The 19,558-nt window shown below is 45.8% G+C and overlaps 1 protein-coding gene across 1 annotated transcript in view; it reads left to right on the forward strand.

The window, feature by feature from the left end:
- xrcc5 (X-ray repair complementing defective repair in Chinese hamster cells 5) overlaps positions 1–19,558 on the forward strand; it is a 388,719-nt gene that overhangs the window by 267,097 nt on the left and 102,064 nt on the right. Inside the window, exon 15 of the mRNA XM_068034693.1 lies at positions 2,391–2,475. Within this exon, the coding sequence (XP_067890794.1) occupies positions 2,391–2,475 (85 nt within the window). The remainder of the gene's footprint in view (positions 1–2,390; positions 2,476–19,558) is intronic.

The following is a 19,558-nucleotide window of genomic DNA, read 5'->3' on the forward strand; positions in this document are numbered from 1 at the left end:
TATATAAAGAGCAAGAGGGTAACGAGGGAAAGGGTTGGCCCACTCAAGGACAGAGAAGGGAATCTATGTGTGGAGCCAGAGGAAATGGGCGAGGTACTAAATGAGTACTTTGCATCAGTATTCACCAAAGAGAAGGACTTGGTGGATGATGATCCTAGGGAAGGGAGTGTAGATAGTCTCAGTCATCTCATTATCAAAAAAGAGGAGGTGTTGGGTGTCTTGCAAAGCATTAAGGTAGATAAGTCCCCAGGGCCTGATGGGATCTACCCCAAAATACTGAGGGAGGCAAGGGAAGAAATTGCTGGGGCCTTGACAGAAATCTTTGCATCCTCATTGGCTACAGGTGAGGTCCCAGAGGACTGGAGAATAGCCAATGTTGTTCCTTTGTTTAAGAAGGGTAGCAAGGATAATCCAGGAAATTATAGGCCGGTGAGCCTTATGTCAGTGGTAGGTAAATTATTAGAGAGGATTCTTCGGGACAGGATTTACTCCCATTTGGAAACAAACAAACTTATTAGTGAGAGAGAGCATGGTTTTGTGAAGGGGAGGTCGTGTCTCACTAACTTGATCGAGTTTTTTGAGGAAGTGACGAAGATGATTGATGAAGGAAGGGCAGTGGATGTTATCTATATGGACTTCAGTAAAGCCATTGACAAGGTCCCTCATGGCAGACTGGTACAAAAGGTGAAGTCACACGGGATCAGAGGGGAGCTGGCAAGATAGATACAGAACTGGCTCAGTCATAGAAGACAGAGGGTAGCAGTGGAAGGGTGCTTTTCTGAATGGAGGGATGTGACTAGTGGTGTTCAGCAGGGATCAGTGCTGGGACCTTTGCTCTTTGGAGTATATATAAATGATTTGGAGGAAAATGTAGCTGATCTGATTGGTAAGTCTGCGGACGACGCAAAGGTTGGTGGAGTTGCGGACAGTGATGAGGATTGTCAGAGGATACAGCAGGTTCTAGATCGGTTGGAGACTTGGGCGGAAAAATGGCAGATGGAGTTTAATCCGGACAAATGTGAGGTAATGCATTTTGGAAGGTCTAATGCAGGTGGGAAGTATACAGTAAATGGCAGAACCCTTAGGAGTATTGACAGGTAGAGAGATCTGGGCGTACAGGTCCACAGGTCACTGAAAGTGGCAACGCAGGTGGATAAGGTAGTCAAGAAGGCATACGGCATGCTTGCCTTCATTGGTCGGGGCATAGAGTATAGAAATTGGCAAGTCATGCTGCAGCTGTACAGAACTTTAGTTAGGCCACACTTAGAATATTGTGTGCAATTCTGGTCGCCACACTACCAGAAGGACGTGGAGGCTTTGGAGAGGGTACAGAAGAGGTTTACCAGGACGTTGCCTGGTCTGGAGGGCATTAGCTATGAGGAGAGGTTGGATAAAATCGGATTGTTTTCACTGGAACGACGGAGGTGGAGGGGCGACATGATGGAGGTTTACAAAGTTATGAGCGGCATGGACAGAGTGGATAGTCAGAAGCTTTTTCCCAGGGTGGAAGAGTCAGTTACTCAGGGACATAGGTTTAAGGTGAGAGGGGCAAAGTTTAGAGGGGATGTGCAAGGCAAGTTCTTTACACAGAGGGTGGTGAGTGCCTGGAACTTGCTGCCGGGGGAGGTGGTGGAAGCAGGTACGATAGCGATGTTTAAGAGGTATCTTGACAAATACATGAATAGGATGGGAATAGAGGGATACGGTTCCCGGAAGTGCAGAAGGTTTTAGTTTAGGCAGGCATCAAGGTCGGTGCAGGCTTGGAGGGCCGAATGGCCTGTTCCTGTGCCGTACTGTTCTTTGTTCTTTACGCAGAGGGTGGTGGGTGCCTGGAACGCGTTGCCAGCGGAGGTGGTAGATGCGGGCACGATGGCGTCTTTTAAGATGTATCTAGACAGATACATGAATGGGCAGGAAGAAAAGAGATACAGACCCTTAGAAAATAGGCGACATGTTTAGATAGAGGATCTGGATCGGCGCAGGCTTGGAGGGCCGAAGGGCCTGTTCCTGTGCTGTAATTTTCTTTGTTCTTTGTTCTATTATTATCACCCTTTGCACCAACATCCCTTTTGTCATTTAATCTCTGCCTCCTTCCACCCTGTCTCAGAGCATCCCTTTTGTTCTTCATTTCTCCACCCCCACCCACTTCCCCGTCTCTGTACTTGCTCAAGACCTGTTACATCTCTATCTTTTTTCAATCTTGCTGAAAAATCATCAACCTGAAACGTTAACTCTGTTTCTCTTTCCACAGATGCTTCCTGACCTGCTGAGTTTTTCCAGCATTTTGTGTTTTTATTTCAGATTTCCAGCATTCACAGTATTTTGCTTTTGAACCAGCACTCGAATTTTGAGGCACAGCAAGGTCTAATTAACGTTTGATTCTCCTTTAGAGATGCAGAGGAACTCGACGCAAAGAGAGCACAGCCTGCTGAGGATTTCAATATTGTTACGCTGGCTGAGGGGAATGTGACTACTGTAAGTACTGGATTTCTTGACGGAATCCTTTGCTCTGCAATTCTTGTAATAAGTATCTGATTACATTCACAAAGCATTCTTGTCTTACCTTGAGATCCAGGAGGTGTTTGATCATTTCATCTCCTCTAATTTAATGTTTTACTCTGGATAACCAGAGGTGAGCTTGAGCAGGGTTTGATATTGCCAGTCGTGGCACTTTGCTGGGGCACGAGAATAGATATAGCTTGTGCTGGGGAGCTTATCTCACCTGTATGGTGGAGTGTAAACTAGATATTCCCCACATAGAAAAGCTGTCCGAGGCAGTGCTCCACAACTTCACAGAAAGACTGGCAAGACATGAATACAAGTTATCAAGATGCTGAGCCAGGGATGGTGCAGGTCACCGGGTCATTAATGGGGGTGGGTGCAGGTCACCAGGTTGTCTCGCAAATCAGGTGACTTCAAATCTCCAGAGTTCTTATAGAACCATAGAAAGGTTATGGCACAGAAAGAGGCCACTCGGCCCATCATGCCTGCGCCAGCTGAAAAAACTAGCCGCCCCATTTTATTGAAATCGTTCAGTAATTTAGTCAGACGACATATACTGTTGACTGAGTTCATTATATTAGAGACCCGGTCAGATGCTGGAGGTAGTGACGAGCAGCACAGTGTGACTGCTCCCCTGGGTAATGGTGAGCAGTGCAGTATGACTGCTCGCCCAGAAAATGGTGAGCAGAGTGAATGCTGCCTGGGTACTGGTGAGCAAAGTAATGTGACTGGTCTGCTGGGTAATGGCAAACAGAATGACTGCTGCTTGGGTAATGGTGAGCAGAGCAGTGTGACTGCTCCCCGGGGTATTGGTGAGCAGAGCAGTGTGACTGTTCCTCTGGGTAATGGTGAGAAGCGCAGTGTGATTGCATCTGGGTAATGGTGAAAAGCGCAGTGTGACAGCTTCTTGGGAAATGGTGCGTAGAGCAGTGTGATTGCTCTACTTAATAATGGTGAGCAGAGTAGTGGGAATGCTCCTCCGGGTAATGGTGAACAGAGCAGTGTGACTATTCATAGGAACATAGGAGCAGGAGTAGGCCATTCAGCCCATGAAGTCTGCTCCGCCATTCAATACGACCATGGCTGATCATCCACTTCAATGCCTTTTTCCCCACACTATCCTCATATTACCTTATGTCATTGGTATTTAGAAATCTGTCAATCTCTGCTTTAAACATACTCAATCACTGAGCTTCCACAGCCCTCTGGGGTAGAGAATTCCAAAGATTCACAACCCTCTGAATAAAGAAATTTCTCCTCATCTCTGTCGTAATTGGCTTCGCCTTTATTTTGAAATTGTGTCCCCTGGTTCTAGACTCCCCAACCAGGGGAAACATCTTAGCTGCAGCTACCCTGTCTATCTCTTGAAGTATTTTGTAGGTTTCAATGAGATCACCTCTGATTCTTCAAAACTGTAGAGAATACAGGCCCAGTTTCCCAATCTCTCTTCATAGGACAGTTCCACCATCCCGGGAACAAGTCCGGTAAACCTTTGTTGCACTCCCTCCATGGCAATAATATCCTTCTTAAGGTAAGGGGACCAAAACTGCACACATTACTCCAGGTGTGGTCAAACCAAGGTTCTATACAATTGTCGAAGAGACTTAGTAGTTGGCAGGAAAAAAGACAGAGGCGCAAGGGGAGAGCCAACTGTGCAACAGCCCCAACAAACAAATTTCTCTGCAGCACCTGTGGAAGAGCCTGTCACTCCAGAATTGGCCTTTATAGCCACTCCAGGTGCTGCTTCACAAACCACTGACCACCTCCAGGCGCGTATCCATTGTCTCTCGAGATAAGGAGGCCCAAAAGAAAGATACAATTGAAGCAAGACTTCACTACTCCTGTACTCAAACCATCTTGTGATAAAGGCTAACATACCATTAGCCTTCTTGATTGCTTGCTGCACCTGCATGTTAGCTTTCAGTGACTTATTGACAAGGACACCCAGGTCCCTTTGGATATCTACACTTTCTAATCTCTTACCATTTAAGAAATACTCTGCTCATCTATTCCTCCTACCAAAGTGGATAACCTCACATTTTTCCACATTATATTCCATCTGCCACGTTCTTACCCACTCACTAAGTCTTCCTAAATCCCCTTGAAGCTGCTTTGCATCTTCCTCACAACGTGCATTCCCACCTAGTTTTGTGTCATCTGCAAACTTGAAAATATGACATTTGGCTTCCACATCCAAATCATTGATATATAGTGTGAAAAGCTGGGGCCCAAGCACTAATCCCTGCGGTACCCCACTAGTCACAGCCTGCCCATGTGAGAATGACCCGTTTATTCCTATTCTCTGTTTTCTGCCTGTTAACCAATCCTTAATCCATGCCAGCATATTACCTTGTATCCCATGTGCTATAATTTTGTTAACCAACCTCCTGTGGGGGACTTTATCAAAGGCCTATTGAAAATCCAAGTATACACGACAACTGACTCCCCTTTATCAATTCTGTTAGTAACCTGCTCAAAAAACTCCAACAGGTTCATCAAACATGATTTCCCATTCATAATTTTCTTTTTCATTCATGGCATGTGGGCATCGCCGGCTAGGCCAGCATTTATTGCCCATCCCAATTGCCCTTGAGAAGGTGGTGGTGAGCTGCCTTCTTGAACTGCTGCAGTCCATGTGAGGTAGGTACACCCACAGTGCTGTTGGGAAAGGAGTTCCAGGATTTTGACCCAGCGACAGTGAAGGAACAGTGATATAGTTCCAAGTCAGGATGGTGTGTGACTTGGAGGGGAATTTGCAGTTTGTGCTGTTTCCATGCATTTGCTGCCCTTGTCCTTCTAGTTTGTAGAGGTCGCGGGTTTGGAAGGTGCTGTCGAAGGAGCTTTGGTGCATTGCTGCAGTGCATCTTGTAGATGGTACACACGCTGCCACTGTGCGTCGGTGGTGGAGGGAGTGAATGTTTGTGGATGGGCTGCCAATCAAGTGGGCTGCTTTGTCCAGGATGGTGTCGAGCTTCTTGAGTGTTGTTGGAGTTACACCCATCCAGGCAAGTAGAGAGTGGAGAGAATACTGAGAAGTGTACAGGAAGTGAGGGACCTTGGAATGAATGTCCACAGATACCTGAAGGTAGCAGCACAGGTCGATAAGGTGGTTAAGAAGGCAGATGGAATCCTTTCCTTTATTAGCCGAGGTATAGAATATTAGAGCAGAGAGGTTATGCTGGAACTGTATTCTTTCTTTTGGGCCTCCTTATCTCGAGAGACAATGGATACGCGCCTGGAGGTGGTCATGGTTTGTGAAGCAGCGCCTGGAGTGGCTATAAAGGCCAATTCTAGAGTGACAGGCTCTTCCACAGGTGCTGCAGAGAAATTTGTTTGTCGGGGCTGTTGCACAGTTGGCTCTCCCCTTGCGCCGTTGTCTTTTTTCCTGCCAACTACTAAGTCTCTTCGACTTGCCACATTTTAGCCCTGTCTTTATGGCTGCCCGCCAGTTCTGGCGAACGCTGGCAACTGACTCCCACGACTTGTGATCAATGTCACAGGATTTCATGTCGCGTTTGCAGACGTCTTTAAAGCGGAGACGTGGACGGCCGGTGGGTCTGATACCAGTGGCGAGCACGCTGTACAATGTGTCTTTGGGGATCCTGCCATCTTCCATGCGGCTCACATGGCCAAGCTATCTCAAGCGCCGCTAACTCAGTAGTGTGTACAAGCTGGGGATGTTGGCCGCCTCGAGGACTTCTGTGTTGGAGATACGGTCCTGCCACCTGATGCCAAGTATTCTCCGGAGGCAGCGAAGATGGAATGAATTGAGACGTCGCTCTTGGCTGGCATACGTTGTCCAGGTTTCACAGGTCGGCGCAACATCGAGGGCCGAAGGGCCTGTACTGCGCTGTAATGTTCTATGTTCTAGGCCTCGCTGCCATAGAGCAAGGTACTGAGGACACAGGCCTGATGCACTCGGACTTTTGTGTTCCGTGTCAGTGCGCCATTTTCCCACACTCTCTTGGCCAGTCTGGACATAGCAGTGGAAGCCTTTCCCATGCGCTTGTTGATTTCTGCATCTAGAGACAGGTTACTGGTGATAGTTGAGCCTAGGTAGGTGAACTCTTGAACCACTTCCAGAGCGTGGTCGCCAATATTGATGGATGGAGCATTTCTGACGTCCTGCCCCATGATGTTCGTTTTCTTGAGGCTGATGGTTAGGCCAAATTCATTGCAGGCAGCCGCAAACCTGTCGATGAGACTCTGCAGGCACTCTTCAGTGTGAGATGTTAAAGCAGCATCGTCAGCAAAGAGGAGTTCCCTGATGAGGACTTTCCGTACTTTGGACTTCGCTCTTAGACGGGCAAGGTTGAACAACCTGTCCCCTGATCTTGTGTGGAGGAAAATTCCTTCTTCAGAGGACTTGAACGAATGTGAAAGCAGCAGTGAGAAGAAAATCCCAAAAAGTGTGGGTGCGAGAACACAGCCCTGTTTCACGCCACTCAGGATAGGAAAGGGCTCTGATGAGGAGCCACCATGTTGAATTGTGCCTTTCATATTGTCATGGAATGAGGTGATGATACTTAGTAGCTTTGGTGGACATCCGATCTTTTCCAGTAGTCTGAAGAGACCACGTCTGCTGACGAGGTCAAAGGCTTTGGTGAGATCAATGAAAGCAATGTAGAGGGGCATCTGTTCACGGCATTTCTCCTGTATCTGACGAAGGGAGAACAGCATGTCAACAGTCGATCTCTCTGCACGAAAGCCACACTGTGCCTCAGGGTAGACGCGCTCGGCCAGCTTCTGGAGCCTGTTCAGCGCGACTCGAGCAAAGACTTTCCAACTGTATAACTCATTGGTTAGCCCACAACTTGAGTACTGTGTACAGTTCTGGTCACCTCATTACAGAAAGAATATAGTGGCACTAGAGAGGGTACAGAGGAGATTTACGAGGATGTTGCCAGGACTGGAAAAATGCAGCTATGAGGAAAGATTGGATAGGCTGGGGTTGTTCTCCTTGGAACAGGGAAGGCTGAGGGGAGATTTCATTGAAATGTACAAAATTTTGAGGGGCCTGGAAAAAGTGGATGTGAAGGGCCGATTTACCTTAACAGAGAGGTCAGTGACTAGGGGGCATAGATTTAAACTGATTGGTAAAAAGATTAGAGGGGACATGAGGAAAGGTTTTTCACCCGGAGGCTGGCGGGGGTCTGGAACTCACTGCCTGAAAGGGTAGTTGAGGCAGAGACCCTCAACTCATTCAAAAGGAGTCTGGATCTGTACCTCAAGTGCCGTAACCTGCAGGGCTAAGGACCAAATGCTGGAAGGAGGGATTAGGTTGGGTGGCTCGCTTTTTTGGCCGGCGCAGACACGATGGGCCAAGTGGCCTCCTTCTGTGCCATAAACTTGCTATGATTCTAAGATGGTTCTTAATCTTTGGAATTCACTTCCCCAGAGAACAATGGAGACTGTGTCATTGAATATATTCAAAGAACAGTACAGCATAGGAACAGACAATTCGGCCCTCCAAGCCTGCGCCAATCTTGATGCCTGCCTAAACTAAAACCTTCTGCACTTCCGGGGACCGTATCCCTCTATTCCCATCCTATTCATATATTTGTCAAGATACCTCTTAAACGTCATTATCGTACCTGCTTCCACCACCTCCCCCGGCAGCAAGTTCCAGGCACTCACCACCCTCTGTGTAAAGAACTTGCCTCGCACATCCCCTCTAAACTTTGCCCCTCTCAACTTAAACCTATGTCCCCTAGTAACTGACTCTTCCACCCTGGGAAAAAGCTTCTGACTATCCACTCTGTCCATGCCGCTCATAACTTTGTAAACCTCTATCATGTCACCCCTCCACCTCCGTCGTTCCAGTGAAAACAACCCGGGTTTATCCAACCTCTCCTCATAGCTAATGCCCTCCAGACCAGGCAACATCCTGGTAAACCTCTTCTGTACCCTCTCCAAAACCTCCACGTCCTTCTGGTAGTGTGGCGACCAGAATTGCACGCAATATTCTAAGTGTGGCCTAACTAAAGTTCTGTACAGCTGCAGCATGACTTGCCAAGTTTAATACTCTATGCCCCAACCGATGAAGGCAAGCATGCCGTATGCCTTCTTGACTACCTTATCCACCTGCGTTGCCACTTTCAGTGACCTGTGGAACTGTATGCCCAGATCGCTCTGCCTGTCAATACTCCTAAGGGTTCTACCATTTACTGTATACTTCCCACCTGCATTAGACCTTCCAAAATGCATTACCTCACATTTGTCCGGATTAAACTCCATCTGCCATTTCTCTGCGCAAGTGTCCAACCGACTATATCCTGCTGTATCCTCTGACAATCCTCATCACTGTCCGCAACTCCACCAACCTTTGTGTCGTCCGCAAAATTACTAATCAGACCAGCTACATTTTCCTCCAAATCATTTATATATACTCCAAAGAGCAAAGGTCCCAGCACTGATCCCTGCTGAACACCACTAGTCACATCCCTCCATTCAGAAAAGCACCCTTCCACTGCTACCCTCTGTCATCTATGACCGAGCCAGTTCTGTATCCATCTTGCCAGCTCACCTCTGATCCCGTGTGACTTCACTTTTTGTACCAGTCTGCCATGAGGGACCTTGTCAAAGGCTTTATTGAAGTCCATGTAGATAACATCCACTGCCCTTCCTTCATCAATCATCTTCGTCACTTCCTCAAAAAACTCGATCAAATTAGTGAGACACGACCTCCCCTTCACAAAACCATGCTGTCTCTCTCTAATAAGTTTGTTTGTTTCCAAATGGGAGTAAATCCTGTCCCGAAGAATCCTCTCTAATAATTTCCCTACCACTGACGTCAGGCTCACCGGCCTATAATTTCCTGGATTATTCTTGCTACCCTTCTTAAACAAAGGAACAACATTGGCTATTTTCCAGTCCTCTGGGACCTCATCTGTAGCCAACGAGGATGCAAAGATTTCTGTCAAGGCCCCAGCAATTTCTTCCCTTGCCTCCCTTAGTATTCTGGGGTAGATCCCATCAGGCCCTGGGGACTTATCTACCTTAATGCTTTGCAAGACACAGTCTTGCTTCAAGGTTCTGTTAGACATATTTTTGATGTACAAGGGAGTCAAGGGTTATGGGAGGCAAGCGGGAAGGTGAAGTTAAAGCCACAATCAGATTAACCATGATCTTATTGAATGGCAGAGCAGGTTTGAGGGGCTGAATGGCCTACACCTGCTCCCATATCTTATGTTCTTACTGAGTTTCACCTGCCACCTGCCTGCCAATTCCCAAGTATGTTCAAATCCTCCAGCTCCTGTTCAGCTTTTCAGACTACCACCATCATTAGATTTGTATCATCTGCAAATTTGGCCATTCTGCTTGTGACTCCTAGCTCCAGATCATTTGTCAAGATATTAAACAAAAGAGGTCCCAAAACAGATCAGTGTGTGAGCCCATATGTGACATTCTCCCAGGCTGATGACAAACCCCATACCACTGAAAAGGAGAGAGGGTGGCGTAGTTGTAATGTCACTGGACTAGTAATTCAGAGGCCCAGTCTAATGCACTGGGTTCATGTCAGCTTGTGGAATTTAAATTCAATTAATTAATTAAAAAAATTCTGGAACTGAAAGCTCATCTCTGTCATAGTTTAATGAAACTATCATCAATTGTTGTAAAAACCCATCTGGTTCACTGATGTCCTTTCGGGATGGAAATCTGCTCTCCTTACCTGGTCTGGCCTCCATGTGACTCCAGACCCACAGAAATGTGGTTGACTGTTAACTGACCTCTCAAATGACCTAGCAAGCCACTCAGTTCAAGGGCAATTAGGGATGAGCAACAAATGCTGGAAAAAACTGCCCACCGTGTTCCTCGGTCAACCAATTATGTATCCATTATAACATTTTTCTACTGGTTCCCACATTATTTTTATTACCAGCCTTTCCGGAAGAACTGAAATCCAAGTACATCATACCCATTGCCTTACCCCTTTCAATTTTGTTTGTCATGCCTTCAAGGAATACCAGTAACTTAAACTGACAAGATCCCGCCTTCGTGATCCATATTGGTGATCTTTTCTGATTTTATTTCTTTCCAGATGTTCCTTGATCATATTTTAAATGAAGCCTTCCATAAATTGACCAACAATAGGCGTATAACTCCCTGATCTGTCGTTTCCTTTCTTAAAAACAGGAGTAACATCTGCCTCTCTACAGTATTAAGTGATTTCTAAAAGCTATGTACCATACAAACATAAGAATTAGGAGCAGGAGTAGGCCACTCGGCCCCTTGAGCCTACTCCACCATTCAACAAGATCATGGCTGATCTGATTGTAACCTCAACTCCACATTCCCACTGCCCCTGATAACCTTTCACCCTCTTGCTCATCAAGAATCTGTCTACTTCTGCGTTAAAAATATTCCAAGACTCTGCTGCCACCAGCTTTTGAGGGAGAGTTCCAAATACTCATGACCCTCTGAGAGAAAAACATTCTCCTTATCTCTGTCTTAAATGGGCGACCACTTATTTTTAAACACTGACCCCGAGTTCTAGATTCTTCCACATCCACCATGTAACGACCCCTCAGGACCTTATATGTTTCAATCAAGCCGCCTCTTACTCTTGTATACTCCAGCGGATACAAGCCTAGCCTGTCCAACCTTTCTTCATAAGACAACCCATCCATTCCAGGATAAAAGCAAAATACTGCGGATGCTGGAAATCTGAAACAAAAACAAGAAATGCTGGAATCACTCAGCAGGTCTGGCAGCATCTGTGGAAAGAGAAGCAGAGTTAACGTTTCGGGTCAGTGACCCTTCTTCGGAAGGGTCCATTCCAGGTATTAGTCTAGTGAACCTTTTCTGAACTGCTTCCAACGCATTTACATCCTTCCTTAAATAAGGAGACCAATACAGTACACAGTCCTCCAGAAATGATCTCACCAGTGGCCTGTATAGCTGAAGTATAACCTTTTGTATTTGATTCCCCTCGCAATAAATGATAACATTCTGTTAGCTTTCCTAATGACTGACTGTACCTGCATACTAGCCTTTTGCAATTCATGCACTAGGACACCCAGATCCCTCTGCATCTCAGAGCTCTGCAATCTTTCACCATTTAGATAATATGCTTCTTTGTTATTCTTCCTGCAAAATGGACAATTTCACATTTTCCCACATTATACTCCATTTGCCAGGTCTTTGCCCACTCACTTAACCTATCGATATCCCTTTGTAGCCTCGTTATGTCCTCTTCACAAGTTACTTTCCTACCTATCTTTGTGTCATCAGCAAATTGAGCAAACATACCTTTGGTCCCTTCATCCAAGTCATTTATTTGAATTGTAAAAAGTTGAGGCCCCAGCACTGATCCCTGTGGCACACCACTCATGCCAACCAGAAAATGACCCATTTATGACTGCTCTCTCATAGAGTCAGAGTTATACAGCACAGAAACAGCCATCAAGCACCTATCTATTCTAATCCCATTTTCCAGCACTAGGCCCTTGGCCTTGTATGCTATGGCGTTTCAAGTGCTCATCTAAATACTACTTAAATGTTGTCAGGGTTCCTGCCTCTATTACCTCTTCAGGTAGTGTGTTCCAGATTCCAACCACCCTCTGGGTGAAAAATGTTTTCCTCAAATCCCCTCTAAACCTCCTGCCCCTTACCTTAAATCTATGCCCCCAGGTTATTGATCTCTCCGCTAAGGGAAAAAGTTTCTTCCTATCTATCCTATCAATGCCCCTCATAATTTTGTACACCTCAATCAGGTCCTCCCTCAACCTTCTCTGCTCTAAGGAAAACAACCCGAGGCTATCCAGTGTCTCTTCATAGCTGAAATGCTCCAGCCCAGGCTGCATCCTGGTGAATCTCCTCTGCAACCTCTCCAGTGCAATCACATCCTTCCTATAGTGTGGTGACCAGAACTGTATACAGTACTCCAGCTGTGGCCTAACTAGTGTTTTATACAGCTCCATCATAATCTCCCTGCACTTATATTCTATGCCTCGGCTAATAAAGGCAAGTATCACTTTGGTAGGAAGAAGAAAAAGGCAGATTATTATTTAGATGGAGAAAGACTACAAAATACTGCAGTACAGAGGGATCTGGGTGTTCTTGTACATGAAACACAAAAAGTTAGCATGCAGGTGCAGCAGGTAATTAGGAAGGCAAATGGAATTTTGGGCTTTATTGCTAGGTTAGAGTTTAAAAATATGGAACTCTTGTTACAACTGTACAGGGTGTTGGTGAGGCCATGCCTCGAGTACTGCGTCCCCATATTTAAGGAACGATATACTAGCATTGGAGGCAGTGCAGAAAAGGTTCACTAGGCTGATTCCTGGGATGAAGGGGTTGTCTGATCAAGAACGGCTAAACAGGTTAGGCCTTTATTCATTGGAGTTTAGAAGAATGAGAGGTGATCTTATTGAAACATAGAAGATTTTAAGAGGGCTTGACAGGGTAGATATTGAGAATATGTTTCCACTGGTGGGGGAATCTCGAACTAGGGGACATAGTTACAGAATAAGGAGGCACACATTTGAACTGAGATGCAAAGGAATTTCTTCTCTCAGAGGGTGGTGAATCTCTGGAATTCACTACCTCAGAGAGTTGTGGAGGCTAGGTCATTGAATGTATTTAAGGAGGAGGTAGATAGATTTTTGAAATCCTGGGGAGACGGAGAGTGGGTATAATGGGTACGTACTCCGATTGGCAGGATGTAACTAGGATGATCCCCGCAGGGATCAACGTTTGGGCCTCAATTATTCACATTAATCATTAACGACTTGGATGATGGCATAGTAAGTCATATATCCAAATTTGCTGATGATACAAAGTTAGGCAGCATTGTAGACAGTCTGGATGATAGCATAAAATTGCAAAGAGATATTGACAGACTAGGTGAGTGGGCAAAACTGTGGCAGATGGATTTCAATGTGGGCAAGTGTGAGATTATCCATTTTGGACCAGAAAAAGATAGAGCAGGGTACTTTCTAAATGGGAAGAGGTTAAGTACAGTAGATGTCCAAAGAGACTTGGAGGTTCAGGTGCATAGATCTTTAAAATGCACGAGCAAGTGCAGAAAATAATCAAAAAGGCTAATGGAATGCTAGCCTTTATATCTAGAGGACTGAAGTATAAAGACACAGAGGTTATGCTGCAGCTGTACAAAACCCTGGTTAGACCCCACTTGGAGTACAGTGAGCAGTTCTGGGCACCACACCTTAGGAAGGATATATTGGCCTTGGAGGGAGTGCAACGTAGGTTTACAAGAATGATACCTGGACTACAGGGGTTAGGTTACGAGGAGAGATTACACAAATTAGGCCTGTTTTCGCTAGAACTTAGAAGGTTAAGGGGTGATCTGATTGAAGTCTTCAAGATATTAACAGGAAAAGACAGGCTAGATAAAGATAAACTATTTCCACTGGTTGGAGATTCTAAAACTAGGGGGCATAGTCTAAAAATTAGGACCAGACCGTTCAGGAGAGATGTTAGGAAGCACTTCTTCACACAAAGGGTGGTAGAGGTTTGGAACTCGCTCCCACAAACAGCAGTTGAAGCTAGAACAGTTGTTAATTTGAAATCTGAGGTAGATTTTTGTTAAACAAAGATATTAAGGGATATGGGCCAAAGGCAGGTATATGGAGTTAGACCACGGATCAGCTATGATCTCATCTAATGGTGGGACAGGCTCGAGGGGCTGAATGACCTACTCCTGTTCCTATCTTCCTATGTTCCTATGTTATGTGGAGCAGGCCCGAAAGAGGAGTTGAGAGCTGGGACAGATCAGCCATGATCTTATTGAATGGCAGTGCAGGCTTGTGGGGCTAAATGGCCTACTCCTGCTCCTATTTCTTATGTTCTTCTCATGTTCCGATCCTATATGCCATCCTAACCACCTTATCTACCTGTGCTGCTGCCTTCCATGATCTATGGACAAGTACACCAAGGTCCCTCTGACCCTCTGTACTTCCTCGGGTCCTACCATCCATTGTATATTCCCTTGCCTTGTTAGTCCTCCCAAAATGCATTACCTCACAGTTCTCAGGATTAAATTCCATTTGCCACTGCTCCGCCCATCTTACCAGCCCATCTATATCGTCCTGCAATCTAAGGCTTTCCTCCTCCCTGTTTACGACACCACCAATTTTCATGTCATCTGCGAACTTACTGATCATACCTCCTATATTCACGTCTAAATCATTAATGTACACTAAAATCAGCACGGGTCCCAGCACCGATCCCTGTGGTACACCACTGGTCTCAGGCTTCCACACGCAAAAACAACCCTCGACCATCACCCTCTGCCTCCTGCCACGAAGCCAATTTTGGATCCAGTTTGCCAAATTGCCCTAGATTTCATGGGCTCTTACCTTCTTAACCAATCTCCCATACGGGACCTTATCAAAAGCCTTACAGAAGTCCATGTATACTACATCAACTGCCTTAACCTCATCTACACATCTAGTCACCTCCTCGAAAAATTCAATCAAGTTAGTTAGACATGATCTCTCCCTGACAAAGCCATGCTGACTATCCCTGATTAATCCCTGCCTCTCCAAGTGGAGATTAATCCTGTCCCTCAAAGGTTTTTCCAGTAGTTTCCATACTGCTGATGTTAGACTCATTGGCCTATAATTACCTGGTTTATCCCTGCTACCCTTCTTGAATAATGGTCCCACATTCGCTGTCCTCCAATCCTCTGGTACCTCTCCTGTGGCCACAGAGGATTTGAAAATTTGAGTCAGAGCCCCTGCTATCTCCTCCCTTGCCTCACATAACAACCTGGGATACAACTAGGGCGGCACAGTGGCGCAGTGGTTAGCACCGCAGCCTCACAGTTCCAGGGACCCGGGTTCGATTCCGGGTACTGCCTGTGTGGAGTTTGCAAGTTCTCCCTGTGTCTGCGTGGGTTTTCTCCGGGTGCTCTGGTTTCCTCCCACAAGCCAAAAGACTTGCAGGTTGATAGGTAAATTGGCCATTATAAATTGTCACTAGTATAGGTAGGTGGTAGGGAAATATAGGGACAGGTGGGGATGTTTGGTAGGAATGTAGGATTAGTATAAATGGGTGGTTGATGTTCGGCACAGACTCGGTGGGCCGAAGGGCCTGTTTCAGTGCTGTATCTCTAATCTAATCTAATCTCATCTGGGCCTGGGGATTTATCCACTTTTAAGCCCACTAAAACATCTAATACTTCCTCCCTTTCAATGATAATTTGTTCAAGTATATCACAATCCCCTTCCCTGATCTCTACACCTACATCGTCCTTCTCCATAGTGAACACAGATTAAAAGTAATCATTTAAAACCTCACCTATGTCCTCCAGCTCCACCACAGATTGCCACTCTGATCCCTAATGGGCCCTATGCTTTCCCTGGTTATCCTCTTGCCCTTAGGATTTTTCTTTACCTTCACAGAATCACAGAATAATATAGTGCAGAAGAGGCCCTTCGGCGCATCGAGTCTGCACCGATGCATTAAAGACATCTGACCTGCCTAACTAATCCCATTTGCCAGAACTTGGCCCATAGCCTTGAATGTTATGACATGCCAAGTGCTCATCCAGGTACTTTTTAAAGGATGTGAGGCAACCTGCCTCTACCACCCTCCCGGGCAGTGCATTCCAGACCGTCACCACCCTCGGTAAAAAAAGTTCTTCCTCAAATTCCCCTTAAACCTCCTGCCCCTCACCTTAAACTTGTGTCCCCTCGTAACTGACCCTTCAACTAAGGGAAACAGCTGCTCCCTATCCACCCTGTCCATGCCCCTCATAATCTTGTACACCTCGATCAGGTCACCCCTCAATTTTCTCTGCTCCAGCGAAAACAACCCAAGCCTATCCAACCTCTCTTCATAGCTTAAATGTCCCATCCCAGGCACCATCCTGGTGAATCGCCTCTGCACCCCCTCCAGTGCAATCACATCCTTCCTATAATGTGACGACCAGAATTGCACATAGTACCCCAGCTGTGGCCTTACCAAAGTTCTATACAATTCCAACATGACCTCCCTGCTTTTGTAATCTATGCCTCGATTGATAAAGGCAAGTGTCCCATATGCCTTTTTCACCACCCAATTAACCTGTCCTTCTGCCTTCAGAGATCTCTGGACAAGTTCCTCGGAACTTGCCTGCCAGTTTTTTTTCATGTCCCCTCTTTGCTCTCCTAATTATTTTTAAGTACCCCCTACGCTTTCTATACTCCTCTAGGGCCTCCGCTGTTTTCAGTGCTTTGAATTTGCCATAAGCCCTTTTTTTTTCCCTTATCCAATCCTCTATATCCTTTGACGTCCAGGGTTCCCTGAACTTGTTGGTCCTACCCTTCACCTTTACGGGAACATATTGGCCCTGAACTCTCACTAGTTCCTTTTTGAATGACTCCCACTGGTCTGATGTAGACTTTCCTACAAGTAGCTGCTCCCAGTCCAATTTGGCTAGATCCTGTTTTAACATATTGAAATCGGCCTTCCCCCAATTCAGTACTGTTATTTCCGGTCCCTCTTTGTTCTTTTCTATAACTACCTTAAATCTTACAGAGTTATGGTCACTATCCCCGAAATGCTCCACCACTGACAGTTCTACCACTTGTCTGGCTTCATTCCCCAGGATTAGGTCCAGTACCGTCCGTTCTCTTGTAGGACTTTCTACATACTGACTCAAAAAGTTCTCCTGTACGTACTTTAAGAATTCTGCCCCCTTTAAGCCTTTTGCACTCAGACTATCCCAGTTGATATTGGGGAAGTTGAAATCCCCTACTATTATTACCCTATTATTTTTACACCTCTCTGAAATTTGCCTACATATCTGCTCCTCTATCTCTCCCTGACTGTTTGGAGACCTCCCAGTACACTGGGAGTACACTTCCAGCCAAGTGATTGCCCCCTTTTTGTTTTTAAGTTCTACCCATATCGCCTCATTTGAGGAACCTTCAAAGATATCATCCCTCCTTACTGCAGTAATTGACTCCTTGATCAACAGTGCAATGCCACCTCCTCTTTTACACCTTCCCCTGTCAGGCCTGAAGATTCTATACCCTGAAATATTGAGCTGCCAGTCCTGCCCTTTCCTCAACCATGTCTCTGTGATAGCAATAATGTCATAATCCCATGTGCTAATCATCGCCCTCAATTTATCTGCCTTACAAGTCAGACTCATTGCTTTAAAATAGATTAAATCCAGCTTTGCATTATTCGCTTGCGCCTTAAGAGGCCTATATTTGCTCTGCCTTCCAGACTGACAGTTTCTCTTCTATATTTGACTGTGCCTCACCCCTTACTGTACCTCCATGCTGTATCCCATCCCCCTGCCAAATTAGTTTAAACCATCCCCCCTACCCCCCAACAGCACTCGCAAACCTCCCAGCTAGGATCTTGGTCCCGTTCCAGTTCAGGTGCAACTTGTCCAGGTCCCACCTTCGCCAGAAACAGACCCAGTGATCCAGGAAACTAAAGCCCCCCCTCCTGCACCATCTCTTCAGCCACGCATTCGTCTGCTCTATCCTTCTATTCCTATACTCATTCGCACGTGACACCAGGAGTAATCCAGAGATTACAACTTTTGAGGTCCTGCTTTTTAATCTGCTACCTAGCTCTCTAAATTGTTGTTGCAGGACCTCATCCCTCTTTCTACCTATGTCGTTGGTACCAATGTGTACCACGACCTCTGACTGTTCACCCTCACCCTTCAGAATGTCCTGCAGCCACTCCGTGACATCCTTGACCCTAGCACCAGGGAGGCAACGTAGCATCCTGGAGTCACCTTTGCGGCCGCAGAAACGCCTGTCTGTTCCCCTTACAATTGAATCCCCTATCACTATAGCCCTGCCACTCTTCTTCCTCCCCTCCTGTGCAACAGAGCCATCTGTGATGCCGTTGGCTCTTGCTGCTTTCCCCTGAGCCATCTCCCCCAACAATATCCAAAGCGATATATCTGTTCGAGAGGAGGATGGCCACAGGGGACTCCTGCACTACCTGCATTCCTCTACTCTGCCTGGTGGTCAGCCATTCCCTTCTTGCCTTTGCAGCATTTGCCTGCGGTGTGACCGCCTTGCTAAACGTGCTAGCCACGACGATCTCAGCATCGCAGATGCTCCACAGTGAATCCACCTGCAGCTCCAGCTCCGTAATGCGGGTAGCCAGTAGCTGCAGATGGATACACTTCTTGGTTGTCAGGGACACTGGAAACGTCCCTGATTTCCCACTTAGTGCAGGAGAAGCATATCATTGGTGTGAGCTCTCCTGCCATGACTTATGTTTAGATTACTTAGTTACTCCCTTTAATTAAAAAATACTAATTACGCTAGGGGCCTTGTTCTACTCCAAACACTACCCACTACAATCTAAAGTCCTTAATAAATTACACTAATTTAAAAAAACATACTTTAGTAGAACTCACCTTATCACTTATACGATAGGTTTTGAGGCTTTTTAAAAAAAAAAGAGAAGTTTCCCCTTATTTTTTAAAGCTATTTACAGGCACTAACAGCTGTTACTCACCAACCAATCACGTTGCAGCTTTCCTGTGATGTCACTTGACGTTTTTCTTCTTTTTTTCAAAACTCCAGCGCGCCTGGACTCCACTCTGCTCCGCTCCCGGCTAGCCAATCTTCTATCCATGCCAATATGTTACCCCCTACACCATGAGCTTTTATTTTCCACATAAGCCTTTGATGTGGCACCTTATCAAATGCCTTCTGGAAATCTATGTACAGTACATCCACTGGTTCCCCTTTATCCACAGCACATGTTACTTTTTCAAAGAGCTCCAATAAATTGGTTAATCACGATTTCCCTTTCACAAAACCATGTTGACTCTGCCTGATTACCTTAAATTTTTCTAAGTGCCCTGCTGTAACGTCTTTAATAATAGCTTCTAACATTTTCCCTGAGACAGATGTTAAGCTAACTGGCCTGTAGTTTCCTGCTTTTTGTCTCCCTCCCTTTTTTGAATAAAGGAGTTACATTGGCTATTTTCCAAACTAATGGAACTTTCCCCGAATCTCTGAAATTTTGGAAAATTAAAACCAATGCATCAACTATCTCATTAGCCACTTCTTTTAAGAACCTTTGATGAAGTCCATCAGGACCCGGAGACTTGTAACATAGA

This window comes from Heterodontus francisci, chromosome 7 (assembly GCF_036365525.1).
Source record: "Heterodontus francisci isolate sHetFra1 chromosome 7, sHetFra1.hap1, whole genome shotgun sequence".
NCBI classification, from domain to species: domain Eukaryota; kingdom Metazoa; phylum Chordata; class Chondrichthyes; order Heterodontiformes; family Heterodontidae; genus Heterodontus; species Heterodontus francisci.